General features: G+C 47.7%; 8 protein-coding genes across 10 annotated transcripts; 6 read left to right on the plus strand and 2 right to left on the minus strand.

Moving 5' to 3' along the window:
* Positions 1 to 501: 501 nt before the first annotated feature.
* On the minus strand, positions 502 to 1242 carry E1B28_003624 (uncharacterized protein; the record flags this gene model as incomplete). Its single annotated transcript, XM_043160624.1, has 2 exons — positions 502 to 1032; positions 1084 to 1242. 2 exons carry the CDS (start codon positions 1240 to 1242, stop codon positions 502 to 504), a joined length of 690 nt encoding a protein of 229 aa, XP_043002581.1.
* A 2919-nt stretch (positions 1243 to 4161) lies between these two features.
* On the minus strand, positions 4162 to 4912 carry E1B28_003625 (uncharacterized protein; the record flags this gene model as incomplete). Its single annotated transcript, XM_043160625.1, has 2 exons — positions 4162 to 4695; positions 4754 to 4912. 2 exons carry the CDS (start codon positions 4910 to 4912, stop codon positions 4162 to 4164), a joined length of 693 nt encoding a protein of 230 aa, XP_043002582.1.
* Positions 4913 to 8216: 3304 nt separating this feature from the next.
* Positions 8217 to 9672, plus strand: E1B28_003626 (uncharacterized protein; the record flags this gene model as incomplete). Its single annotated transcript, XM_043160626.1, has 9 exons — positions 8217 to 8388; positions 8450 to 8565; positions 8624 to 8819; positions 8888 to 8943; positions 9002 to 9057; positions 9116 to 9191; positions 9277 to 9285; positions 9338 to 9587; positions 9647 to 9672. Exons 1-9 carry the CDS (start codon positions 8304 to 8306, stop codon positions 9670 to 9672), a joined length of 870 nt encoding a protein of 289 aa, XP_043002583.1. The 5' UTR covers positions 8217 to 8303.
* A 363-nt stretch (positions 9673 to 10035) lies between these two features.
* On the plus strand, positions 10036 to 16637 carry E1B28_003627 (uncharacterized protein). Its single transcript, XM_043160627.1, has 18 exons — positions 10036 to 11539; positions 11599 to 11795; positions 11863 to 11948; positions 12007 to 12281; positions 12334 to 12530; positions 12602 to 12687; positions 12754 to 13577; positions 13642 to 13841; positions 13903 to 13991; positions 14060 to 14319; positions 14388 to 14667; positions 14723 to 14976; positions 15039 to 15232; positions 15299 to 15384; positions 15443 to 15708; positions 15760 to 15920; positions 15979 to 16064; positions 16130 to 16637. Exons 1-18 carry the CDS (start codon positions 11323 to 11325, stop codon positions 16350 to 16352), a joined length of 3981 nt encoding a protein of 1326 aa, XP_043002584.1. The 5' UTR covers positions 10036 to 11322; the 3' UTR covers positions 16353 to 16637.
* A 520-nt stretch (positions 16638 to 17157) lies between these two features.
* Positions 17158 to 18969, plus strand: E1B28_003628 (uncharacterized protein; the record flags this gene model as incomplete). The annotated part of the gene is made up of 3 exons (XM_043160628.1): positions 17158 to 17391; positions 17455 to 17825; positions 17889 to 18969. Exon 3 carries the CDS (start codon positions 17926 to 17928, stop codon positions 18967 to 18969), a length of 1044 nt encoding a protein of 347 aa, XP_043002585.1. The 5' UTR covers positions 17158 to 17391; positions 17455 to 17825; positions 17889 to 17925.
* Positions 18970 to 19307: 338 nt separating this feature from the next.
* Positions 19308 to 20899, plus strand: E1B28_003629 (uncharacterized protein). The gene is made up of 3 exons (XM_043160629.1): positions 19308 to 20216; positions 20275 to 20687; positions 20739 to 20899. The coding sequence occupies exons 1-3, from the start codon at positions 19325 to 19327 to the stop codon at positions 20811 to 20813; spliced, it is 1380 nt and encodes a 459-aa protein (XP_043002586.1). The 5' UTR covers positions 19308 to 19324; the 3' UTR covers positions 20814 to 20899.
* A 2528-nt stretch (positions 20900 to 23427) lies between these two features.
* Positions 23428 to 25376, plus strand: E1B28_003630 (uncharacterized protein). 3 transcript variants are annotated; one of them, XM_043160631.1, is made up of 5 exons: positions 23428 to 23518; positions 23572 to 23691; positions 23750 to 23877; positions 23933 to 24172; positions 24224 to 25376. In XM_043160631.1, the coding sequence occupies exons 1-5, from the start codon at positions 23430 to 23432 to the stop codon at positions 25279 to 25281; spliced, it is 1635 nt and encodes a 544-aa protein (XP_043002588.1). In that variant the 5' UTR covers positions 23428 to 23429; the 3' UTR covers positions 25282 to 25376. The 3 variants fall into 3 exon arrangements, with proteins under 3 accessions (XP_043002588.1, XP_043002587.1, XP_043002589.1); XM_043160630.1 differs by having other exon boundaries at positions 23428 to 23691; XM_043160632.1 differs by lacking the exons at positions 23428 to 23518; positions 23572 to 23691 and having other exon boundaries at positions 23714 to 23877.
* Positions 25377 to 25705: 329 nt separating this feature from the next.
* Positions 25706 to 26164, plus strand: E1B28_003631 (uncharacterized protein; the record flags this gene model as incomplete). Its single annotated transcript, XM_043160633.1, has 3 exons — positions 25706 to 25725; positions 25967 to 26059; positions 26116 to 26164. The coding sequence occupies 3 exons, from the start codon at positions 25706 to 25708 to the stop codon at positions 26162 to 26164; spliced, it is 162 nt and encodes a 53-aa protein (XP_043002590.1).
* Positions 26165 to 27622: the final 1458 nt, after the last annotated feature.

Consider the following 27622-nt stretch of genomic DNA (forward strand, 5'->3'; position numbering starts at 1 on the left):
CGTGTTAGACAAGGCTGCCAGCAAAGCGTTGTTGTCAGCTGTTTACTGCATGCAGCGGTCCGCCGCTCGCCGATTGTCGGCTTTTGCCGGATAACTTGTGCTGGATACGTCACTGTTCCTGATGACTGCCGAAGACTGCCGAGGCACGCCATCACTAGCAAAACTGACCGGCTTGACCGGGTTATAGTAGCCGGACCGTCAAGATCTAAACATAAATAGTGCGACGAAAAGAATTGCAACTGTGCGGAGAAAGCGCGCAATCCCGACTGTGTGGTGAAACGTTTTCCGATTGTGCGATTAAGTCCTGAGATTGCGACTGTGCGGATCTTACGGAGTTGAGTTTGCGACGAATGTCCCAAACTGCACCATGCTTTTTTGACTTTGCGGGGAAATTTTTCACGCAAAAAAATCAAATGATTTTTTGACGCGTTTAAGTACCATACGTGTCAGGTACTGATATCTTACAACGATTACAGTATCCTTATAACTGACTAAGCTACTTTAGTAACCATAGACCTTTTTCAAATCATTGTCGCTTTGATCGTGGTTCGGGTTGGACATAAGTATCTTGACCTCCTGCCCCCCGCTCTGCACAGTGGTGTTATACGTGTAGTATCCATCATCAAATGTCGCCTTGGTTTCCCCCTTATCGGTTGTGACATCACGGAAGGTGGCATTTACAGCATGATTCGCCTTTTTGACTCCCTTGGCATCGACAGTCCACTGATGATACAAGCCAACAGGGGCACCATTGGACACGCCACGAGGGACGACGAGAGTCAACATCTCGTTTTCCGCGTATTTGAGCCAGTTGAGCTTCCCCGTGAACACGGTCGTAGAGCGGAATTGCACCAGGTTGCCGAACTGTCTGTTCAACGTCGTGGCCTCGGAACGATCACCCTTTGGATTGAACATCGTCGCTGTGATCGTGCTGGAGTCGCCTGCAACGGTGGCTTCGAAGCTGTAGTAGTCGAAGGCAAAGGAGACCTGGTATTCGCCGGTCTTCGTCGTCACGCTATTGATAAAACCCAACTACGAAGCAATTAGAGAAGACGAGCTTATCTGATAGCAAAAACCACATACCTGGGTCGTGTTTGCTTTCTTGTTGCCTGCAGCGTCCTCGGTCCATTGCCAAAAGGCACAGACTGGGTCGTTCACGGCGAACCCGGCTGGAAAGACAACGGTAATAGTCTCATTGACTGCATATTTGAACCAGTTGAGCTTTCCGTTGAAGGTAAACATTGGAGTAGAGGATAATTTTCTGAAGAGCTAGTAAGTCGCAAATAGGTGTTTGAGACTGATGGTCTCACCAACTTCCTAATGCCTCTTATATACACTTCACCCGCAGGTCATCCCCCAACTTTTTTTGGCAAAAAAAAGGGTGTCCTGGGATACATGGCGCAAGGATGAAAATGAAAATGCGATGCAGCTCCACTTGGATGGACACCTTGTTCGGAACACAGACCTTCTTCGCTTAGACGAAGCTCCAATTGAACAATAATCTTGAGCCACAGACCTTCTTCGTTCGGATGCCAACTTCCGTCAAAAATAGGGACTTGGACGCCACGGACCAAAGATGTATATCTGTCGTTGGGGCTTTCCGAATCGGTGAATATAGCATCTAGAAAACAATACCCCCCGACTCCAATAACCTATGTGCATCCGGCGGGGCTTAGCACTTAGCAGCCACCGTACGCAATGTAATGATACTAGATAAACTTTTAAGAGCATGCGTTCAACCCCCGGGGACGTACCCAAAAAAAAGGGTGACCCCGCGTGTTATGTGAAGGAAGCTGAAAGACTAAGATTGAACACTGTAACCCCAAATATCTAAAAAGAAACGTGTCATGTGGTGCGTGGTGCATCGGCGGACAATTTGCGGACACCGCTTTGATCGGACCGGAGTGTTCTGCAAAAGAAGGCGTCAAGTGGCGTGGGAGACGCTCAGAGCCAAAGCGTTCTGCAAAGCAGTATATACCAGGTTTATTGTCTGTTTTGTTTAGGTACCAATTAGTGGTGAGTGTAGAGACCCTCTTCCTGTGGCAGAGCCTGGGAAGAGCTATCTACGTACCATCAGGGGGAATGCCATGAGAGCTTGCGTAGTTCTGCGGAGACATGAGGTTGATTCTGTGGAGACTCGAACCTTACTTGATTCTGTGAAAGGGTGCTTGATCCTAACTCAAACTTAAAGCTCCTCTTGTTCGCTGACCGTATCGAATAGGCAACTTACTTCCAATCCTCATGTAACTCGAACTCCAAAAACCCCGCATGAGAGTGTTCTTTGGATACAGGCGGCAGACTGACGTATGGGATGCTGACATCAGCAAAATACTGGAAACGTTGGAATGCCGATATTATGGGTTGTGGCAGTTAGGAATAAATATTACGGTTGTTGTAGATTAAATCACTCTCACAATAGTCTTGCAACATATTCAAAATTCAGCACAACTCACCACAACTGCTACTCCGGGATATACAGATTATAAGGGTGGTGCAAGGGTGGTGTGATCCAGTTGGCACTGACTAAAATCAGATCAAACTCGGATGTAAGAGTGATGGAATGAAGTACAACCATAGTAAGAGCTCAATTCCCTCCAAACCTGTGGTGACCTGTAGTCTTCTTTTTAACAGTTTTCCAGCTTCGAAAGGAATTTTGGACATAGCAGCGAGTTGTCGCCGTTGTATCGGGTTGGCGTTTCTTATGACCTAATCCGGCTTCCGGGAGCTTTGGCCTTTCTGGGCTCAAGCGTGCGATAACATTCACATGCCATTTTAACTCCGGCATTTACCGCGCACGGACCATCCCACAATATATAAGGCAAGTCGACCTCAAAATCAATTCTTTAACGTTCTTTCTTCCCCTCCACCACCATCTCTCTCCTGTTCCGTTATCGTACTCAAGGTATCTGACTCCTACTCATTCATTGCTGCAGCGTCGCTGACTCGCTGTGCCGTTGACATTTGTTTTGTCACCTTCGCTTTCACCAACACCTAAGAAGTTACTTAGAACTAAGGATCCGTGAGGTACGTTAGATATCTCCCAGTATTTGATTGACATTAATATTTATTTTTCTGTAGGAGTAGGCTCTTGACGCACACAGTTTCGGGACTCCCAGCCTGGTGTGTTCTCGTGCCGGTAGGTGTCTCCTTTTACTTCGCTCGCTTCCCGTCGCTCATCATACATCCAGGACTTGAGAGTTAATATGTATTTATTATTATTAGACTTAATTTAGTCTCAATGTATGTACATGCATGTTCCGTCTAGATAAAACTAATGTGAATAAATATTTCTAACCTGTAGCTCGAATTTCCTTTTTGAGTGGGTGTCAGTCATTTTATTTTAGTGTCTAAGGACAACGGCTGACTGCTGTTTTCTTTTGATTTATACAATCCGCTGCAATGTCCACCCCTGTTGTGAACCTGACCGTCCATTTTGACTTCCACAACCCTGCACCACGCCCACAATTCGTAACAGCCCCCTGCAATCCGCCACGACCCTCCCAACCCGTTGTTAGTACTACAACTCGCTGTACACTCTGAAACTCGCTGGACTTACCAGAAATCCGTTGAAATCCACCAAAAAAATTGCAACAAAATAGAGGGTTTGCGACAGTCTTGCGATAGTGTCATGACTATATTGTAAGACTGTTGCGAACCCCCCAGATTAGATAACAACGGGCAGCTTGGGCCTGCCCGTTATACCGGATCGTGAACGCTGTAATGCCGTTACAGCGTATCCGGAATTTTGCTGATGGAACCGAGTCCATCGGACCAGCCATCTACTGTACTGTTGGAACTTAACAGAGCAAAGTCTTCGAGTTTGGACTCCACCACAAATAGCATGGATGATAACGTAGGATTTCATCAACAGCCACGGCCACTTTTCCATCGCGATCAGGTCGACACCACATACCAGAGTCGTGCCTTAACTCGCTTCATGGCAGGTCCTTCCCCCCGTCCCCACAAATCGGAATGTCACCAATTCAACTCGAAACTTTGGGACCAATTTATTATTTTTGAACCTCAAACAGGAGAACAACAGAAAACGGAAGAAATGGATACGAAAGAAGAAGTTACTACATGTGCGTATCTACGGTCGAAGAAGTTGTGTTTACTGACGTACAGGATATACGTCAGGGTACCGATATTCTACAACCATTGTTACGAATGACTACTTTGGTAACCATAGACTTTCTTCAATTCGTTTGTGGTTGAGGCTTGATTCGAGGAGGTCACAAGCAGGTCGACGTCCGTCCCGCCGCTCCGCACATTGACCTCATATGTGTAGCCTTTTCCGTCATCAAACGTGCCTTTGACTTCGCCATTGGTAGAGGTTGTGACATTGCGGAAGGTCTTGTTGATGCCGTTCGTTACTGATGAGGTTGCCTGGTACAAGCCAACGGGGGAACCATTGGATATACCGTTTGGAATGACGAGAGTGATCATCTCGTTCTCCAAGGGTGGGTTGGACCAGTTGATCTTCCCGGTGAAAACGACCGTGGAGCGAAATTGCACTAGGTTGCCATACACTCGGTTCAGCGTCGCAACATCGGAGTGCTCGTCCTCTGGATTGGACATCGTCGCTGTGATTGTGCTAGAATCACTTGCAAAAGTGACATCCAAGCTGTAGTGGCTGAAGGCAGCTAAGACCTGGTATTTTCCGGTCTTCGTCGTGACAGTGTTGATGAAACCTAACTACCAAACGATTAGATGGATTAGTTTTATCTGATAATGACGAAAAACGATCACATACTTCGTTCGCGTTCACTTTCTTGTTCCCCGAAGCATCCTCAGACCATTGCCAAAAGGCACAGACTGGATCGTTCAGGGCGAAGCCAGCTGGAAATACAATGGTAATGGTCTGATTAACCACAGTTTTGGACCAGTTGAGCTTTCCATTGAAGGTATACATTGGAGTAGAGGGCGATTTGGCTGATGAGCTGGTAAGTCGCAAAAAGGCGTTTGAGACTTATGGTCTCACCAACTTCTGGATGCCTCTTATATATGCTTCAGCCATCCAAGGTCATCTGCAAAAACGGTGTGGTCCGGTGGTACATAGTAGCGTAAGATGAAAAATGGATGCAACTTCACTTGAACAGCACCTTGAACCACAGAGGGCCTTCTTCCGATTCGGATGCCAACTTCCGTCGAAAACGGGCCTCGAACGCCTCGGACCAGCGGGGGAGTAAGATATACGTCCGTCGTTGAGACTTTCGGTAAATAAGTTGAAACGGTAACCCTGACTATACCCCAAGACTAAGCAAGCACCCTATGTGTATCCGGGACCTAGTAGCCACCCTGCACAATGAAATAATAATCTGTAAGTACATGTTATAACAAACGAATACAAACGCTCACCTCCAAATAACCAAAAAAAAACGCTTATCCCGTATGTGAAGGAGGCTGACAATTCGATGCAGCTCCACTTAGACAGTTGGATGCGCCAGAGCGTGTTGCAAAGCAGTAAATTTGTTGTCAATTTCCCTGACGGTAAATCAACCAGTTAGTGGTAAGCACAGAGACGCTCTTCCGACGGCATAGAGCTGCTTACTTACTATCAGGGTACTGTGAAAGCATGTTTAGTCCCCTGGTCCCTGGAGGCATGAGGCTAACTCTGTGGTTATGCGGCTGCTTGATTGTGTGAAAGTATCCTTGATTCCTGAGTTTCAAAGCGCTCCCCTCGTTCTTCACAGAAAGAAAGATGAGCCGCATAGGACAGCTGCAAAGTCATCTTCGCTCTGTTCGCAGGGGGGGAGTTTAAACATTGTAGCCTACAAAGGGGGACTCGGAGAAGATCCGATTGTCCCAGTAATGAGTCTCCCGAGGGGGGCGTGAGGTCAGTATTGACCGCTTGTACGCCTCGATACCGGCCCGTAGCGACCTATCTAAGTTGCGGGAGTATGGGAATAGATCATATACAAATAATGGGGAAAGGGTGATTATAACGTACCCGGAAGTACTACAGTTTTAGTAAAGTACATGTATGTGCCTGCGGTCAAAGGAAAACATGCTTGCCCTCATGCCTATGAGAGCCGTTCAGTTGGTCGTAAAGAACCATGAACACTTGCCAGATCAACTTACGAAAGCTGGATTGACAACCCTACAAAACCGCTATTTTCCTTCTTCACAGTTGAGACATTGGCCGCACCTGACGTTGAGGGAGAAAATCAGACTCCTGGTCCAACTCGGCAACGAAGGTCTGTGTATACGACTGCTCGCATTCTATCATTGAGAACCATTCTGTAACTTGATTTTTTGATCCCTGAGCATAGAATATTTGAGTAGACGGCGAGAAGGAATGCAAGGGGTCAAGATAGCGTCATTTTCTTGTAAACCCTGGCAATGACAAAGGCCAATTGACCGGTTCAGGAGGACGACTGCACAGGAGGATGGGAATTTTCAAATCCGGATGACAAAAGCTGAGCTCCGTAACTTCGTGAGCGGATGGTAAAGTAGCGACGGCAGTCAAATCTGATTTAGAGGACGTGATATTGCGATGGAGCGGCTACTAGTGTCGGGAGGCAAGAGGCAACGCGTAAGTCGAACGGTCATGCGGCTGCTCAAGGGTAGGGTCATCAGCGAGATTTTATTATCTGATCTTATCTGAATCGGTTCCACGACATAACATTTACGTGACATTTGACCTCACTCAATTCTTGCTCTCTTCTCCCACTCCAACCGGTTCAAGGCGAGCAAAGAGGTTTAAAACCTCGTTCGTTTTATCAAATGAACACCTGACGTAGAGAAAACGAAAAAATTAAGATGAAACTCGCCTCTCTAATATCGAGTCGTCCACTTCTTCGGCTTTTTGCCGTCTGGGGATCTCCCATATATACGAGTACTCGTGTATATGTACGGCTTCCCTTGGACTTCCCCCCTTTTCATTACTTCCAACTTGAGTGAGCCTATTGATTTCTTATTAACTTATAGATGTGCCGCGAGGAAGGCATCCGGTTGGTCTGAGGCCTTACTGAGTCCGCGCGAACAGCGTTATCTGCATTTCAGGCCTTTCATTGCGGGACATGCTAATGTGTAGAGCGAGAATCTCGCCTGACAGCGCCCCTCCTGCAGAGTTGGACTCTAAATCCAGGTAAGTACTTATTACATTTTCTCCACGATGACCTTCTCGTTCCTTTTAGTTCTCTTGGTAACGAAAAGTCACTTCTCCTCGACCTTCAATCTCCATCATTCCTTTACATGTACCACCAAGACGAGTCAGATATGATCCATTGGATGGACAAGGGGGGTCAGTGCCGAATAATTTATCGAGTAAGTTATCGAGGATGCGACGAGGCTGGAGGTAAGCTATAATAACCCTCACCTTTCTCCTCATTTTCGATGTTCCCGATATCTCCCTTGCAGGAAACGGCAACCCCCCGGAACGGTCAGGACTTCCTCATTGATTTGGAGTCATAACATCCTTTAAACAGCGCATTCTAGCTGATTTCGACTATCATCGCGACCCACCGACTCCGTGATGTGCAGGAGCAGTTGGTAATCAGCTCTCCCTCACTCATTGTGAACATGCAAAGACCGGCGGACATTCGGTCACCCTCAGTCAAAACCTGGACCGATATCGTCTAACGGTTGGTCTAAGGTTCTGAGGAGTCGGTAGAGGAGATCATTAGGTACTGTTATTCTTTGATTATATACCGCAAAGATTACAAACGGCTCATGTTGCTCGCAAAGAACAGATCTGATTATTATGGGTGCTAAAGAGGACGTAGGCAAACGAAGGGAGAAACTTTCGTTCAATTACCGCCCACGGGTTCTGACATGCTCTCAGGCTTCAGCTTCTTCTTGTATGTCTCAAGATAATTATCTATTTCGCATTCGTAAGTACCTGCGATTGGATCCATGCGTTCGTGCTTGTCGCTCCTAACTTCCGGGAAGTACGGAATCAAATTACAACATCTACATCCGTTCGCCGTTAACTGCGTCTCTTAGGAATGGACTTTTCATTTTACAGCCACTCAACCGGGTAACCGGAGAACGCGCGCTCGATTTTGAAATTCATCTGTGGTGGCTATTCGGGTTACACGACATCATAGTGAGCTTCTCGATTACAACATGTATACTTACTTACGATGTGTCAAAGTTTGGGCGTTGTCCGAGTGTCGACTTCTCTCGGCTTCAGGGTGCTATCTCCATAGGGCGCTGGTCAACGAATTTGAGGCCATTTAGTTGGCTTTCGCTGGCAAAATTTCTGTCTACCATTTAGCGGGCATGTCGGAACGCTGATTGACTATAAATTCACCGATCCTTTCAAGCTCAATCCTTCATATCCTTCACTTTATTCGCCTATGTCCAAGATATACAGCCTCATTGCGCTTCTCCCTTTCATTCAGTTCGGGCTTGTGAACGCTCACGTTGCTGCGTGGGCTAAGGGTCAGTTTGACTTCATTTCCCCGACTCCTATTTGAACATATGCTCACCCTTAATATTCCAGGCATGTACTGCTTGAATGGTACACGCCCTGGTATAGACGACCAAGACAACAGTGCACCCGTCCAACCTTTATTCGAATTAAGCAAGAACGATTGGTGGATGCAGGGTATCACCAAGGTAGGTTCAGTTTTCTTTTTGAAAGCGCACCCGTTGATGCAAGCGTGCGGAAATGCAGTGTATGGACTTCCCACCTCCACAAGGCACTTTCCTCACCCTCCCTGCAAACAGAGATTTCAAAGTCGAACTTGCCACCAACCGAGGGTTCACTACTCTCGGATGGGGCGGAACTCGGCTCACGAAATTTGCTGGGCCGATCAATGTTCCGGAGGATCAGTTTGGGAAGAGCGGGAAGTGTATTACTGATCCGAACAGTACGCTCTTGTTCCGTTATGTCTTCACGAATCGTGAGCTAACCAGACGTTATTAACCGTCAATTTAGTTCATACAATAAATGAAGAGACCGCTGCTGGAACTGTGTTTGCTATCGCTTACAAGGTACGCAACGATTTTATACTCCGTACAGGACTTTTCTCAACGCTCTCTCTTGCGATAGTCGGATCCTCGAGCGGTTCAGCCTGAAGACCTCACGGTGTTCACTGTCAAGTATCAGTAAGCCCATTCCCATCCCCGTTAGTTTTTCAGTCAACGCTTACGAACGTTGACGCAGTACCGTTTGGTACCGTGAAGTCACATACGACGTTCCAGACCTTCCTGAATGTCCACCAGATGGCTGTGTTTGTGCCGTGAGTTTTTTCCCGATCGTTTTTCCCATTTCAAAAAGCAATGGCTGACCGAGCGTGATGGTATGTCCTTCAAATGAACATTTAGTGGGGATGGGTGAGCATCGACTTGCCTTCAAACTGGGTTGTATCTAACTTCTATATCACAGGTCCCAACCGACACCTGCGGCGAACCTAACATGTACATGCAACCGTTCAAATGTACCGTGACGGGTAGCTCGCCCAACGCTCGACCTGTTGCTCCAGCAAAACCGCCTGTCTACTGTGAAGGAAACCCGAGCGGGTGTACTGCTGGAGCTAAACAAATGGTGTTTTACAATCAACTTGAAGGGAATAACGTGCAGTATGACTCGGCGAAGGGAAATCCGTATTATAATGAGAGGATGGGATTTAAAGAAGGTGAGATTTTTTTGTGGCGATCTCTAGTGTCCTTATGAGATTATTGAATGTTTCCCTAGGTCGCCAGGCGGATATCTTTACTTAGATATCTCAAGCGGCGAGCGCTACTTTGATTCACCGTATTAATTTACAGTCAAAAAAGATACTGCGCGCATTTTGTGTTAGTCGACGGCGCTCTGGCAATATAATTATCCTGATTCCTCAAATCCTCTGCATTGACGTTGAACACCTCCGAAGGACATGATTGTGTCGACCTTGAAGTAAATAACGACTTCTGTTCCTATTACCATCATGCTAGCGGACAGCGCGTTTGAAACTATGATCTAAAAAAATATGAATTATATTACTACCGCTCAAAAAGCGAAAGATATAATAATACAGCGGAGATACTGCGTGAGAAGTGCGGTCCAGTCATGTCGTGGCCGTGACATTGATCAGATAACCCTCTCACCTCAAACTTCAACTGCCTTAGCGCAAATCGATCGTGCCCCCGATTTTATCCCGGTCTACAATGCCTGTAACTCTCTGCTCAACGATTATTACGGTCCCCCGGCTCAGTCACTCAAATTCTGAAGATATCTGATCGACAAGCAGGTGGGAGAATGGCTGGAAGAATGGGGTACATCATCAGATATCACGTCGATTGTCGTAGGCTGATCTGAACACCCCACGAACGTCGCTGAGGTGACTACCTCCCGACTTGGGTGTTCCAGGATGTTGTTGAAAAGTGAACTGCAATCGCATCATGTCAGTGTCGCAGTTAATGATTTCGGAATTTGACTGTTCGTTTTCAGTCCTCTCGGATTTACCCCTTGGTGAGCCCGAACATTCGCCAAATTCAGGAGTCCTCTTGAGGTATCTGATGATAATCAATCAGTTTGTCGTGGCTTATATACATACCGTGAATCGTGTGTCGTTTCTCCTGACTCTCGTTCGTGCTGTAACTGATCTCCATGGCTTGCATAAGTTCCAATGCTTTCTCGGGATCAACCATACGTGCAAAAAGGATCACTTCTCAATGATTCGTTTTTCCATTCCATTCCATCAGCCACACCATTCACGCCAAACGTGGCATCAGCGGAATCGCGTAGATACAAGCGCATAACTTACATATGATGATCTCTGTGTTTAGGGTTGGAATCATTCTGTGAAGGTTGGAGAGGGGGTGTGTCATTGCAGTGTCGGAAGGAATGATTTTCCCTTCTCCGTTGCTAAGGGTCAACTAAAGGTTGCACCGGGTCATCCCGAGGTCTACTAAGTGGGAAACATTTTCCCGCTCCACTCTCTGATTCATCTTCTCACAGTTTCGTTTATTTTTCTTTTCTCGATTTCTGTCATTCTCTCCGACTCACTTGATCGCACTGTCAGCTCTTACGGATGGCAGCCATAGAATGACAGTCGAGGCCCAAGCCTTCCGGCGCAAATAAATGGAACTTTAGGCAATTCTTCCTGTCGAATCAGCCCATCAACGTAACTACCTCGCGAATATTATACCCGACTTCCTCATGATATGTCCCTGCATGCAAGACTTAATAACTGCCGTACACTATATAAGCTTTCACGGCAACGAACGCCGTCTTTTTAAGACTTCCTACCTCTTTCACCCACTCCCTCTCCTTTCCACTCACGCTCTTTCAACCCAGTCAGACCTTTCCTAAGGTCGTTCCATTCCCTTCATCCCCCGACGTTCTTTCAAAACAACCAACCCTCCGACCGTTCTCAACCTCAGAGGGCAATGCCTTCTCTACGCGCTCTTTTCGTGTCCATTACTGCCGCTGTGGCATGCGTCACTAGCGCAGTCGCCGCACCTTCTTTTTCCCCTTCTCCCAACAGTTTGAGCCTCGTACGTCGTGGTACGGTTTTCGATCCACGATGCGACTGCTACCAGTCTCCTCTTCCTGTGGTCATTGACGACTGCACGTCCAAGATAACGCCTTTGATTCAGAAACTTAGTACGTCACTCACTTCTTCTTTAATTCGTTTTGTTCATTTCTTTCTCTGTCTTTGTTAGAATCGCTGGACGCTTCTGACATAACCTCCGCAAACATCAAACCTATCGCGGATGAAATTAAGAGCGTCCTTACTGATGGCATCGGACATCTCAACCTCCTCGCCAAAGGAAACGCTGAAGTCAGTCTCATACTCTCAACTGGTAATGGAACTCTATCGGTTTCGGACTCTGCAACTCTCTTGGCTGGACTCGTCAATGTACGTTCCTCCTTTTCTTTCACCTGCGTCACAAACCGTTATGATGACCTTCTATCTCCTTTCACAGCTTGTCTTGGGAGGCGTTAAAGCCGTTCTTAAACTCGTTGCGTTGTCGGACTCGACAGATGTTATTGTGATATTTGCCGATTTATCGTAAGCTTTTTCCTTCAAAGTCTTCGAACGTTGGATAACTAATCTACTTTCCTTCTAGCGTCACCCTGGCCGAATTTCTCAAGATCTCCGTATCGTTGGTCGTTGACGGTGGCCTCCTCGTCGCCGTTCTTCCCTTGATCAAGGAATCTCTTGGTGTTGTTCTCATTCTCGGTATTCCCTCGTACTTCCATTTCCTCGGCTTGGATCTCTTCTCACTTGGTGTCGATATCGGGGTTGGCGTCGGGGCTGATGTCGCAAACGTATCCACGTCGTCGCTTGTGGTCATTGTTAAGGCTGCGTTCAAGACCATTCAGCCTCTCGCTCAACAACTTAGTGAGTAAAAGTTTTAGTGGTGTTGTGCATGTTGGCTCATTGTTCCTTGCAGAGAACTTGCAAGCATCCGACTGTAATTCCCTCATCATCGGCCCAATAGTTGGACAGATCAGGGCTGTTCTCGTCGATACTGTCAGCCAGATCTCGCTACTTGTCGGTAAAAATCTTTCTGCCGAAGTGCTGCTGTTGCTTGATGGGAAAGTCCTCACGGTCAACGATTGCGCTGGGATCATTGGTGAATTGGTCATTGTAAGTATAGATCCTTAGCCTACGAGTTTTCGCTAACCGCTCACGATGTTCTTTTTCTTTCAAATCTATAGGTCATCTTCGACGCTATCTGCGAGGTCATCAAGGTTATCCCTGCATCCGAAGCTAAAGCCGTTATTGCAATCTTCGTCGACGTTGTGTAAGTTGACTGAAGACCCTCCCCTCCCCACGCGAACTTTTATTAATCAATCCTCAATGTCTTTAGCCTACTCGTCGGCCAGCTCATCAAAATCTCTATCACCCTCATTACTTTTGACGGCGGCCTCTTGGTCCCACTCCTCCCTATCATCAAAGAAGGCCTCGGCCTCATCGTCACGGTTGGACTTACGGACTTCTACGGGTTCCTCAACGTTGACTGGACGCTTCTTGGCGCTGAAGTCGGCGTTACCATTGGTGCAGGTGTAGGCGGTGCGGGTGCTGTCACGACGGTTGTCGGTGCTGGTACCACTATCCTTACTTCCATCGGAGCCACCGTCACTGGCGTGTTCCCGAGTGTGCCTCCTACCTCTACCGTCAGCCTTGGCAACAGTGTCGGTGTCCTGACTACGTTCGTGAGCACACCTGTTGGTACCGGAAGTCAATCTGTGCGGACTGGTGCTCCTGGAAACGATGACGGAGAGGATGATGATGGTGATTACGAGGACTGTGATGACGATGATACGGAAACTGGAAACGGAAACAGTGACTTGACTACCAGTCCCACAGGTGCACAGGGTGGTGCTACAACTACGGCTACTTCTACGACTGTCACCAACAGTGGGGGATCGGATGTTGCCAACCCTTCTACTGCTCCTTCCACTACTGCTACTGGTGCTACCACTATCACTAATGGTGGGCAAACAGATGCCATCACTACATCTGCCGCTTCTTCTAGCGCTGTGACAATTTTGACAACCGCCAGTAGTACCACCAGTGGCGCCGTCTCGAAGCCTTCACAGTGTGCAGGTAGTGATGGGTCAATATCTATCTCCCTAGTTGCTGTCGTCCAGGAGGTGTCTGTCAAGGTTACGCCTCTTGTTGCGAAGCTTAGTGAGTTCACTGTCTTCTATACCTACCAACCTTCTAATGTGTTGTCTTCTTTTCATACTTTTAGAGGGCATCTCCGTGGCTGACTGCACGAAAGACAACATTGGAGGAATCGTCACTGAGATTAAGGCCATCTTCACTGCTGCTATTGCCCAGATCAAGGTGTTTGTTGGTGCCAGTATCAACGTCGTGCTTGCGAAGGAATGCGGTAGTGATGTCATTCTCTCTGTTAAGGAGTTTGCCGACCTCTTTGGTACTCTGATCAACGTATGCTTTTTTCTTCTTTTTTCGTTCGATTGCCGAGCCATGCTCATCTTCTCGCCTACAGTTAGTCTTTGGCGCCATCATCATCGTTCTCAAGACCGCTAGTGGCACAGGTGACTATCAAGTCATCATATCCATCTTCGCTGACCTCGGGTATGTTTCCGCCTCTATGTGTATTCAACTTCTATCATCTGTTGTTTACATCCCTCTTTTTCCCCTAGCCTTTGCATTGGTGAACTCATCAAACTCACCTGTGACATCGTCATTTTCGAGGGCGGTCTCATTGTGATCCTCGTCCCGATTATAAAAGCCTCGCTCGGCATTTGCCTCACTCTCGGTATCAAGGCCTCCTTTGAGTTCCTCCAGATTGATTGGACGAGTATTAGCATTGATATTGGCGTCGGTGTCGGTGTTGGCCTTTCCGTTATCTCGATTGTCAACAACTGCACCTCTACCATTGGTCCTCTCGTCGAGAAGCTCAGTATGTTCTGTCATTGTTTTCTTGCACCCCCGATACTTGTTATTTATTCTCTTTCTCCTACCTGACAGAGAGCCTCAGCGCATCTGACTGCACCGCCGGAAACATCCAACCCATTATCTTCGAAATCAAATCCGCTTTCAACGTTTGCATTGAACAAATTAAACTCCTCGTCGGTGCCTCTGTTGAAGTCGTCTTGGCTTCCGGTTCCGGAGCAGTGGTTTCGGTTTCTGAATGTGCCAAGCTCATCGCTGACCTTGTCAACCTGGTCTTCGGTGCTTGTGGTGTAGTGCTGAAGATCACGGTTTCTGCAGAGTACAAGGCTGTCATTGGGTTGTTTGCTGACCTTGGGTGTGTACTTGTGCTTTGACCACTTCCAAGTGACTGACTTGTCCCTCTTTCGCAGTATCTGCATTGGCGAGTTCATCCAAATTACCACCAAGGTTGTCATCTTTGACGGCGGTCTCATCAACGTTCTCATCCCTCTCATTCATTCCTCCCTCGCTCTCTGTGTCACCCTCGGAATCAAAGCATCCTTTGAGTTCCTCAAAATTGATTGGACTCAGATCAGCGTTGCTGTTGGTGTCGGAGCTACTGTTTCCATCGTCACAATCCTCAACAACTGTACTTCCACAGTTACTCCTCTGCTTCAGAAACTCAGTACGTTATCCTAAATGTTCTCGTCGTGGGGGGCGCAAACTGATCGCCTTTCTCTTAAACAGAGGATTTGAAGGCAGACGAATGTACAGCTGACACCATAGGTCCCATTGTCGTAGAGATCAAGGGCGTTCTATCGTTTTGCATTGAGCAGATTAAGGCCCTCGCTGGAGCAAGCGTAGAAATTGTTCTCGCTTCTAGCGTCGGAGTCGTCATCTCTGTTGGTGACTGTGCTAACCTTGTTGGAGATCTAGTCAAAGTCTGTCCTTTCCCCCCCCCCCCTATTGCATTGCTCTGATGCTTACCTATTTTTTTGTTTTGGTAGCTCGTATTGAACACTTGTGCCGGAGTTTTGAAGATTGCGGTTGCCGCTGAGCTCAAAGCGGTCATTTCTATCTTCGCTGAACTCGGGTCAGTTTCCTTATGTTTTTTTCTTATTTCTGAGGTTCCCTGACGAATTTGTTAACAGTGTCGTTGTTGGCACCCTCATCCAGACCTGTGTATCTGTTGTCACATTTGACGGTGGCCTCCTTGTCGTCCTTGTTCCCATCGTCAAGGCCTCTCTCGGTGTCTGCATCCAACTCGGCATCACCAGCTCGTTCGAATTTCTCCAGATCGACTTTAAGCAACTCGCTATCGACCTCGGTATCACAGTTACTGTAGGGGTTTCGGTTACGCTCCAGGCCATCATTGCGGACCTCGTTGTGAAGATTACTCCCCTTGTTGAGAAATTGAGTGCGTAGTTGGGCTGTATTTCTAATCACCATGACTGATGTTTCTGTTTAGAGGGCCTGAACGCTGGTGACTGTACTCCTGACACCGTTGGAACTATCATCGGAGAGATCAAGGCCGTCGTTGTCGCTTCCACTCAACAAGTCAATGGTCTCAAGGCCGGCGTCAGCGTATCCATTGAGGAGACTACTGCTTCTATCGTTGGTCTTCTGCAGGTGCGTTTACCTTTGCAAAGTGTATTGGTACTTGGGCTGACTTCTTATATCATTCTAGCTCGTCTTTGGAGCACTTGACGCTGTCCTCAAGATCGTGATCACTGATCATGCCAAAGCCGTATTTGGACTCTGTGCAGACCTTGGGTAAGTTGATTTGTTTGATATTCCAAACATCCTTGGTGTGCTGACTCTGACTCTCTTAACGCTAGTTCTACCATTGCCGTATTCCTCCAATCCGCTTGCTCCATTGACAGCGGTCTCCAAACTTCTCTCCTCGCTCTCGTCAAGGGCACGCTCAAAGACACCTTCGGCGTCATCATCAAGCTCGCCATCACCAGTACCTTCAGCTTCCTTCAGGTTGACTTCGGCGGTCTGTGTGGAGAACTCGGGCTAAGCATTGGTGGAATTCTTAACACCCTTGTTCACACATAAGTTTAACTACTGAGATGGACTCACTATATTTTTTGCTCCTTTCTTTTGAACTATGGACTTCGTTATTCTGTTCAGGAACGCACCTCACTTTACTTATGCTTGTGGTTTCTTACTACTACTTTTGCATGACACCTCAATCTTGTTTCATAGTACTTTTTTCTCATCTTGGGTTTCCGTCGAGGCTGGATTTTTTAGGGTACTGATAGTGAAGGCGGCATACATGATAATAGATCCCGTGGAATTGAACAGTGTCGGTTGAATTGATTGAACCGCTTTTGTCTTCGCATGCGAACGCCACCCTTTTGTTTCGTGAGGTAGATATACAAATTTACTAGTTATTAGATTCATGAGGCCGTGGCATTGAAGCGAAGGTGAGGGTAATGGTAATCAGTGGTAGATAATTATTAATGGCGATGTTTCAACGATGATTTGTTGGTGCTAGCCACTGCTACCAAATTTTGACGGCCATATAACCTTGCTTTTTTGATTTCTGTAAGTAGCAGCCAATATACAGATAAAGACGGACCACTAATAGATTGTGAAACGCAGTGGATACATAACAACCGAACCACTACCTAGTAGGACTAGTACGCCAACCAGGTGTATTCCGCTGTAGAGAGAAGTTTCTATAAGCACCAAGGAGGGTTTAAGCTGATTCGAGAGGCGATGGTGTCGATAGTTAGCTGCGATAGCATTTCAGCGAATGATGAATCGATAATGGTTGGATGGTTTTGTGAGACTGAAGTTTGTATTTATTTGGACTGTGTTTACGCGTCGCGGTCAGCCCACGTGTTTAAATGTTTACCTTTCGTCCTTTAAGTCTCCAAACGTATACGCATACACTTCAGGCTCAAGGTCCTCAAACTGAACTCTCGCTCTAAGGACTCGTCAATGAGGATGGATGGATTCCTTTAGCCTTCTTCGGTTCGACGTTCAACTTGGGTGGACAATTGGTGGAATACGTTCGTCGTTAGAGATAATTTCAACGCTCGCTTCGTTGTGTCGGATTATTGGATTTGCTGCCACGGCCAGTAATACTGTACGTTCTCCCAACCATTACATAACTGACTAATTGTAAGATTACTTTTCTTTAATTTACAAGGCGCCATTTTGAATGATAGAACTGAACCTCGAGAAGAGAATTCAAATGTGAAATACGGCGTGTACGCCCGAAGACAAGAACGTTCGTTGGGTATGGCTCTGAGGAAATCTCGGCCTCGAACGAGAGCAAGGTGTCAGGGGGTGTAGGAAGTGGCCTCGGTTACTTGAAGCCGTCTGGGACCGCTTTCGTCACGTTCGGACGTTGATCAACTCAAGGTTTGACCGCGACGGACAATGAGGATCTCGAACGCGGAACAATTGTTCTGTGGGTCATTGTTTTACGCTTTTGGAACCCCTGCAGTATATAAATCAATTCAGCAAGACTCAAGCCTTCGTCCCCCGCCCGATCCTGGCACATCAACAAGACAAAAAGTTCGTTTTACTATATATCGCGTTTACTATATGCCCATCTGTTTTTAACGTTTGTTCTCGAAGATTTCAACATCCTCAAAGATCAAGAAAGCAATAAGAAATGGTTGTCTCCAGGATCCAGTCTTTCCTTACTCGCCAACTGCTCCGCTATCGTTCCAAACTTCGTACTCTCCTTTCACAACCCATCCGACGGGTTCTTGGCCGGACCAAGACTAACGTAAAGCTCGCTAACAAATCTGGGTTTATTTGCACCCTTCCATCCAAAACCCCAAAACTTTCTCGCCGAAAACGAGCCACGCCGAACGGCTACAGCAGCAAATCCGCTATGATTACTCCGAAACGTAAAGTCAACCACGACAGGCTCAGGAACAAAGGAAGAGTACCCAAGCGTACTTCTTTCGAACCCGTCCTCACCATGTCCGTCACCGACTTTTATCGTGCCACCGAACGCGCTATTTCCAAAAGCCCTCACAAAGACGTGACCAAGGAAGATAAGGCCATTCTGGAGAAGCTCCGTAGAGCGTCGTTCAAGCATGAAGTGATTGCTGGCGTTAAAGCTGTGGAGAAACAGATGGACAATCATAATATTAACGTCGAGGCTGCGAGCACTCGACGGACGAAGGAGCATGAGATAATCGCCAGACAGCTGTTTGACGAAGATGACAAACGAGCAAGGCTGGTTGTTATGCAGGAACATAAGGAGAAACTCAGGATGAAGAAGTTGAAGGATTATTTGGGGAAGGTCGTTCAGGCTGCTCGTCGCGGGGAGAAGTCTGACACTGCTCCTTCTATAGACGTGGCCAATATGTGGTCCCACTACGAGTCCAAGTGGAAGAAAATCCTCAGTGGGAAGACGACCACTTTAATTTCCTTCGACGAATTTCCTTGGCCGACTTTAAATCCCAATGGACTGGAAGTGGAGGATTATGAGGAGTTTTTGTTCTCTCCTCTTCGACCTGGGTATGAGAAGTTGTATTGGTACGAACGGGTGGACCAGGAGCGAGTGCTTTGGGATGCTCGGCACATTGAGGGGGAGGTGGTCCCATTCGTCAAAGAAGAGCTTCGGGACCAGGTTGTCGGAGCTGGTCAGGTTATCAGGGGATATCTGGATACGATCATCGAGAAGTATAATGCTCCCGACTAGTAACTGGTTTACCCTCCCGAGTTTTACTCACCCTCGTTTAGTTTCTTTTCTTCTTCTCTCTGTTCTCTTCTGAAATCTTCTATGTCATTCCTGAAACCTTTCCATCTTTGTTGTACTAAGTACATATAATAGATATCATCGTATGATTATGAGCCTGTAATCAAGTTTAAGTCGAGACTCAAGCTTACCAGAAACTTGTTGTACGGACTTTCACCATGCATATAAGTATACGTCAAGCGTTTATGTTTCCTCCGGCTTACCTTTTTGCCACTCGGCTGACTGCGGAATCACGCGGCATGCATGTGATGAGAAAGAGTCTGGATGACGAACGCTTCGATTCTGAATACCAACCACCATGCCCTTCCCTCTCCCTCCAGAGCTATTGTCCCTCATTCTCGAATTCGTAGAAACAGAAGATTTAGGAGAGCGTAGAACGATTATCTCTTGCGCGCAGGTCTCTCGAACATGGTGCACATCTTCCCAACCATACATTTTCCGACATATCGAAATCGCCGTTTCGAAACCCAACACACAAAGATGGCTCGAACGACTCATAGAATGGGAAACAACGGGGTTCATTTCACTCATTCTTCACGTCACTCTACTCGGGGATAACTATTCAATCCGTGTAAACGTGGGGATCGCCGAATGGGAGGTAGACGTCGCAGAGGAACTGGGACGGCGATTGACTCACGTCGAAAGCTTGAATCTTTACCGTTTCGAGGAGAAGTCTAATGATTATTCCATTCATAACCTAGAACCCCACTTCGCTTTCCTCAAGCATCTAGGTGCCGCTAAAGGAGGCCTTCAAAAACTCAGGTTATCCCACGTCCATTTTGAAAGTCCGGATAAACTGTTCCATTATCTGGCTAACGTACCCGGACAGCCGACAGAATTATCTCTTATGGCTGCAGGACGTTTTCATTACTTTGATGTCACGGATCGCTACGAAGACTCCGGGTATCCGAGCGCCACGCTACTGCAGCCCGCTTCCCGTTGGCCATTGACCTCTTTAATTCTTTACGCTACCGATTTGAGGAAGGACGTGATATCGTGGCTGTTGAGTCCCGCCATTGATTTGACACGCCTTCAATCACTGGTCGTTGCCGCAGCTAATCGCCAGGAACGCGTTCCTAATGCTACCGAGCAGCCTGCAGCGTCCTTGTTTGAGCAACTGGTTACGGCTATCGGACGATCCGTCAGGAAATTAACGCTAGGAATTGAGGGCCGTCTTAACCCCTCTACTGGTGAGTTGTTGTGTCCTTACGTCTGCTTTATGCGCTCATTCCCGAGTCTCTTATCCAGATCGCTTCACCGCCGACACGATGACACGTTTCACATCGCTGGAACAGTTACTTATTCTATCAGATAATCGCATCAACCCCACAAATGGGCTCTCCCGAGCTCTCTATCTCGTGCCTGGTCTAGACGGTAATAAATCTCTTACAGAGATAGTTTTAGCCGTTGACGTCACGGTGGATACGAACATGGGGCACGAAATCGATGATATTTCGTCATTGAACGGTTGGGGTGACCTCGACAGAGAACTGGATGGCGCGACACTACCATGTCTTCGACGACTGTTTGTAATTGTGAGGCTCTGTTTCATGATAACAGTCAGGCTGGATGGGGATTCTCTCGCGAAACTTGAAGACGCTGTCAGAACACGAATGCCACGGCTTTTAGTTAGGGGATTACTGGAGATTAAAGTGGAGAAGGTCAATCTAGTTCATGGTCAACTATACATTGAACTCACCCAGCCTTTCTAGTATCACCGGGGGAAGTCTCTAAAAGAGTACTATCATCGTCCTTGGTCGTATCATATTCATGACCGTGAATTGTAACATATCCGGGCAGCTGATTCAATGTACTGACATGCAGTCTGCTGGATAGTACGTGTCAGTTTGCGGAAATGTGTACTGGGTGAGTGTTTCCCCCAGAGATAAGTAAAACATAAAGTAATCATTCGTTGCTACCCGAGATAAGTACTAGTACGAGTTGAGGGTAGGTCAAAATCCATCAGTGTTGCTTGTGACGCCCGTCACGTTTCGTCTCTTTCCTATTGGCACCATTGGCGATTCGGCGTATGCTCATTAGATCGACCTGGACTGACTTTTGCGTTAGGCATCATTTATCCGTACGACCGGTCTTGACCATAACTTCAATTGGGCACCCCTGTAGAGGAAGAGGTGCGATTTTACCCCACCATTTGACCACCATAGTGCGAAGAGCTCAATTTTTGAATACTGTGTCGCTTAATAACTTCGAAAGGCGAACTTTCAACGAATCGGGCTGAACATCACAAGAGTGAACAGTTCCTGGATTGTTCAAGGGTCGCACAATGTGTTGTGGTACTGGCGTAAGTCAAGTTTCAACCGAGTCAACCACCGTCTCTGTCATGCCATTTCCTCTTCCTCCAGGATTATTGGCTGTTGTCCTTAAATTCGTAGCCAGTGAAGGCAGACATGCATCAAAGGATCATCCCTGCCAGTACTGTCTACCACAACGTCTCAGAATCGCGGTCCCGAAATCTAACGTTGAACGATGGCGTTAATGATTCTTAATACGGGAAGCAATGGTCATTCCTCTCATTCACCACGTCACTTTACTCGGAAAAAGTGAAGCTCCCGCTGAAATGCATCGATACTAAGGCCTCGAGCCGTACATGTTCGAACCTAGAATCCCATCTTGTTTGTTTCAGACATCTCGGTTTGCCATTTGCTCCAAAAGCTGAAGTTCTTCCGTGTAGAATTTGGTGAACGTAGTCGGACAAATAAAGTAACTGTCGATCGACTTCACGACTACGACATATGGCGCTACAGAGATGGAGGGTATACTGGATATCACTGAGAGGTCGTGATGCATTTTAGTCCGAAATGGCCCTCGCGAGACTGACTTCCCAGCTATCGACCTTACGCACCTCCAGTCCTCATTCATCTCCCCTTCGTTTCTATGGATCGTGATTCCTTTATCTCCAGACAGTCAAGTTGTTCGAGCGGCTCCTTGTTATCATTGGCCTGGCCTCTCCGTTGTCCTGATGGTGCGTCCGAAAATACATACACAGTTACCAGTAAGTTGCCTTGCATATTTGACTTCTGTCGGCTTCGTACACATTTAGCCAGTTCTATCTCCCAGATCGATTTACTTACACCTACGACACAATGAAGCACCTCTTAGCACTCGAACAATCAATCTTCGCCACAGAATACCGACCAGTCGCCACTCCTCCCAATGGTGTTTCCCAAGTTCACCCACTCCTTCCTGGTTTGGGTGGAAGTAGTTTAACTGTAGCTGAGGAGTTTTGACTGTGAACATACGCCTCTGGGCTACCCACGACTTGTCCACAACACTGGTAAGCTTGCTTCGCTGGAGGACTGGAACAACGTTGAAAAAAGCATTAGGCGTGGCAATGTACACGGTAGCAGCCTTTCGGCGATTTTGTGCTCGTTGAATTCACCAAAGCATCTCACGGCGACGCCTGGCAGCTGTACATCAACCAAATCTAGACAGCTGTTCGAGAGCGCAAAATGCCACGACTGTCGGGGAAAGGATAGAGCAGAGAAGCTAAGTCTTCATCTAATCTCCATTTCTCGGTAAGCAAGGGGGCTTGCCTCTAGTATTATTCATTCAAACCTCTATCACGGTCGCTTGATGGCAACCTTGTAATATAATCCACGATCTTTGCTTCCCGGACTCGAGGTATTGAAACGCTGACAGCGGGGTGTGGCAAGGGACAACACTCTGACGTCGTCCGACATATCCATATCATGGGTTGAAAATCCGGTAACTTTTCCCCCCTCCTTTACCTTCCACCTAGTAAGTACTTATCATGGTGTTTGACGCATCTGATCAGGTCCTTGCACTACGGCTATTCTCATCAACCCATCTCCCGACTTGCTCCCGACCTGAAGTTGCCTCAATGTTGCGTTTGATTTCAAGTAGACTGTGACATCGTACTTCTCGTGGCTATTGGAAAGGTCCGACAGTCCGCCGTCGTTGCCGTAATAGGATCCCCAAGTGCCAAGGCCAAGCTGTACATCCCGAAGAAACCTTCTTAACCCTAAGTCCGAGACTCACCGACGTCGCCGCTCCCCACATCATCGCGCTCATTCATTTCTCTCACCTTAATTAGCTTAGCCTTCTTGCCTTTTTACCAAGTCCATCCAACTGTACTCAGGCCTCTTGTTCCTCGAAACACGTGGACTCTTACGAATCCCCATGCTTTCTGCCACGTTAATCCTTGTTCGGATCAGGGATTCGACTTACATGCGACATCGTGGAACGCCACTTCGACCATCCAGCAACCTCGCACAAGTGAGCTACGGTTGAACGACATTGGCATCCATAAGTCATTGATGAAAGTTGCATGGCTTGATAAATTCGAGTTCTCCCGCTTTGCCAGCGAAAAGCCCGACCTCCCCTTGGAGATCATTTCGCTTCGTGATGCAGAGAATATATTGATGGGATCGCGGGATTGCGAGGATCTGCCATGCGCATGTCCTTCCGCTCATCGGGCAATTCCTTATAAGCGTCCGATCTTTACTTTACCGTCCGTCTCCTCCCTTTCCCCCCCAAGTGTATCCCCACAAAATTGATAAGCAGGATGGCTACGACAGAACCGGCGAAAACAGACAAACATTCGTCGGATGAGGAGAGTTCCAGCGGCAAGGGTACGCTTTCAGAGCATCACGAGGCTGAAGAGGGTCATGTCGCGACTGACGAGTAAGCAACCTCTTTCTTTTTTCCTGACTCCTAGTTACTTACTTCTTTCGACTTTTAGATATGGCAATCCTCTAGTCAAACTCGATTCTCAAGCGGAAGCCAAACTTCGTATGAAGATAGACTGGATGATCATCCCGCCTGTGTCGTTGATGTACCTTTTCTGCTTCATCGATCGCGCCAACATTGGTGCGTGAATTGGCGTATAGACTCTCAGGCCATAATCTGACAATATCTGCGACAGGGAACGCAAGATTAGCTGGATTTGAAAAGGATTTGGGCCTCCAAGGAAACGATTACAACGCCATCCTCTCCATCTTCTATATTTCGTACATTATCTTCGAAATCCCCTCGAATGTCATTTGCAAAAAGATCGGACCAGGATGGTTCATTCCAGGCATTACCCTACTCTTTGGTGTGACATCTATTGGTACCGCTTTCGTGCACAACATGGCAGCTGCGTCTGGAGTACGATTCCTCCTAGGTCCATTTCGTCTCATTCCAGAATCCCCGCCGAGGCTAATCCATTTTCTAGGTGTCTTTGAGGCGGGAATGGTGCCTGGTATTGCATATTACATGTCTCGCTGGTACCGTCGAAGCGAACTTACCTTTCGCCTCGCACTGTACATCGTCATGGCACCACTGGCAGGAGCATTCGGTGGCCTCTTAGCCTCGGGCATTCTCAATCTTTCCCATTTTGGCAGTCTCCAACGCTGGCGTATGATCTTCGCCATCGAAGGAATCATTACCTGCGGCTTAGCCCTCCTTGGCTTCATCACCCTCACAGACCGTCCCGAGACGGCTCGGTGGCTTAGTGAGGAAGAAAAGAAGCTCGCTATTTTACGTATCAAGTCAGAGCGAGTTGGACAAACCGAGGTTCTGGACAAGCTCGACGCAAAGAAGCTTCTACGCGGCATATTCAACCCTGTCACCCTCGGCGTTTCCCTTGTCTTTCTTCTAAACAACGTCACCGTCCAAGGGCTGGCGTTCTTCTTACCCACCATTGTGAAGACTATCTACCCCACAAAAAGCGTCATCTATCAACAGCTTCACACCGTTCCACCCTACGTCGTCGGAGGATTCTTCACCATCCTCTTCCCGCTGCTCAGCTGGAAATTCGATAGACGGCAAATCTTCTTTATCATTCCTGCGCCCCTGATGGTCATCGGGTACATCATGTTCCTTGCTTCCAAAGATCCCCAAGTCCGTTATGGTGCCACCTTCCTCATTGCTTCAGGTGCCTTCTCCTTCGGTGCGTTAACCAACGCCCAAGTCTCCGCAAACGTTGTATCAGACACCGCCCGCGCCTCTGCGATAGGTACCAACATGATGTTTGGTAACATCGGAGGACTCATCTCGACATGGAGCTTCTTACCGTTCGATGCCCCCGATTTCAAGATTGGGAATGGGTTGAATCTGGCCACGTCCAGTACGATTATCGTTGTTAGTACTGCGATATTGTTTTGGATGTGGGCGGATAATAAGAAGAGGAATGCGAAGAAGGTGGATATCAAGGCAGAGTTGGAAGGGTTGGATCAGAAGGCGATTCAGGATCTGGATTGGAGGCATCCTTCGTTTAGGTGGAAGCCTTAGGTTGCTCTTTTTTTCTAAATCTCCGACTTAGGGTTCTAGTTTTTACTTCTGCATGTCTTGTATGAACTGTGCAATTATTGTTACTTGCTTTGACGATGGACGAAACAAACCAAAAACCCGCTTTCAGGTTGCAAGGGGCTCAAATAAGTCTCAAATCTGTAACGGAAGACTATTGTCAACCTTCACCGCAGTTGTAAAAAATGGGTGATTTAAATTTGATAGATTTGACCAAGATTTGACTTATAGAAGTGTGTGATTCAGCGCGAGGCCTAAAAAATGCTTCAAAGTTCGAGCGTAGCGGGTCCACCCGGGCCGGTCTCCCCGCGGAGGCGTTACAAACGTAACTCAAAAGCAGAATGTCACATTCTCCTTCATTTCCTACATCATCGATCCACCTTTTGCGACGCGCGTGGCTGTAGCAACTATGAGCAATTATATGGCCTGGTAAGTCTTAATTTTGACTCTTCATAATTCATTATTGAACTAGCCGATAGATCCCTTTCACGCCAACGCTCCTTGAACTCGTCGCAACGCTTAGAACGTTCAATGCGGTAAGCATCGTTGTAGTACAACTCTGGAGATAGAGAAGGATATGTGCACGGAAATCTGCGTCATTCACGAGAAATCCTGTCCGTATTTCATTCTACTTGCGTAAACGTCTGCAACCACCTAACTCTTTCAACAGGCAGATAAAAGTCGGCCACAACTACGGAATCGCATTCACGGAGCACGACGAAAGCCTACAGGATGCGGCTGATATTCCTACGCTACTGCCATTGTGAGTACATGAGGAAGCCGTTATCATCTCTCCTTTACTGATGTTCTTCATCTCAGACCTTCACGATTCTTTGACGTGGCAATCCTCGTTCGCCTCCCTGATTGATACTCTCGAAATCCATCGAAATGGAACGCATCGCAGTGGATGAAGGACGGCCTGGACGAATATGGCTGCTGGACAAACTCAAGCTGTCAATGGGTAGCCGGCCTGGATGGCAACTCGGAAGGTTGTCATCTGGTCGTGAACAGGCCTTCTGTTGGGCGTGCAGCTCTGTGACGCAGCCGCTGAGAATTTCTCGTATGCTTCCGAATGACACGAACCGAGATGGTTGCGTCTCCCACTTCTTGGTTGTCATTGAGCGAGGTTTCTCTGTCACGTCGGGGTGAGGAAGATGTTCTTCAAAGGCGATGTTTTAGTGGAGCTCGGATAACCGCGAGGCCTCCGCCAGTTGGATCTTGCATGGAAGCAACCTTTCTGCGGCTCAACACCAGCATGAACGGGAAATGGAGTATGTAAGACTTGGAGGTTCCTTTGGGTGAAAGGTATGCTTGAAGCGGCCACCATTCATATCCCGTCTTCTGACTTTTACCCCCACTTCTTAGCTGGGCTAGCTGGCATTTTTGGGAGGTCGTATCCTCTCTCTTTCCCTGTTTCTAGCACATCTCGCACCCATTGAATCCGAGCCGCTACCTGATCGCTGTTTTCCGCTCCTATCGACTGTTATGGACCTGCACATCCATATTCATCGCGTTCCGCAGATACCCTTCACCCTAAGTTCATTTTCTACTACCCGCCTACCCCTTGTCAGACACGACCACCCCCTGGCAATCTACTTATAGACGGCCCCCCATATCGCATCTATATGGGCACCCGCTGGATCCCGCCCAAATCTCGTCCGTTTCCCCCAATTTTTTTTCCGTTGCAAAGCCCTTCTAAAGGCCGTCATTCGGTACCACTTACCCCAGGTCCCATTCACAGCCCTTCCCCTTCGACGGACTTAGCATGCCTGGGCACCCAAAAAGGGCATTTTTGGCTCATAATCGCCTCGTCCACCCCACCGTTCCTTTCGGTCTTGGTGGAAGAAACGTTCTTTCGGGACCAGGGAACATTTCGTCCCAGGTGCCCGAGAGGGACGGAACGATTTCTCTTGCTGTAAACTTCCCGGAGTGCCGCAAGCACACCCACAACTTGAGGCCAGCAGCTGTTTGGCCTTCATAACTTAGCATCCAGCTGCTCGTTTTTCGAGGTTCTGGGCTCGTTTCAAAGCTAACTATCTTACCCATGGAAGAGGCGCCTCTTCCTATTCAAATATCCTCTCTGGTTAAGCCAATATTGGCCTTAATATTGTGGGAATGGAACTGGAAACTTGGAAAGGGGATCGGAAAGGGTTAGGGGGTTAGGGTTAGGGGGTTAGGGGTTAGGGGGTTAGGGGTTAGGGGGTTAGGGGTTAGGGGGTTAGGGGGTTAGGGGGTTAGGGGGTTAGGGGGTTAGGGGGGGGTTAGGGGGTTAGGGGTTAGGGGTTAGGGGGTTAGGGGGTTAGGGGGTTAGGGGTTAGGGTTAGGG

Source organism: Marasmius oreades, chromosome 11 (genome assembly GCF_018924745.1).
Source record: "Marasmius oreades isolate 03SP1 chromosome 11, whole genome shotgun sequence".
In the NCBI taxonomy this organism is placed as follows: Eukaryota; Fungi; Basidiomycota; class Agaricomycetes; order Agaricales; family Marasmiaceae; genus Marasmius; species Marasmius oreades.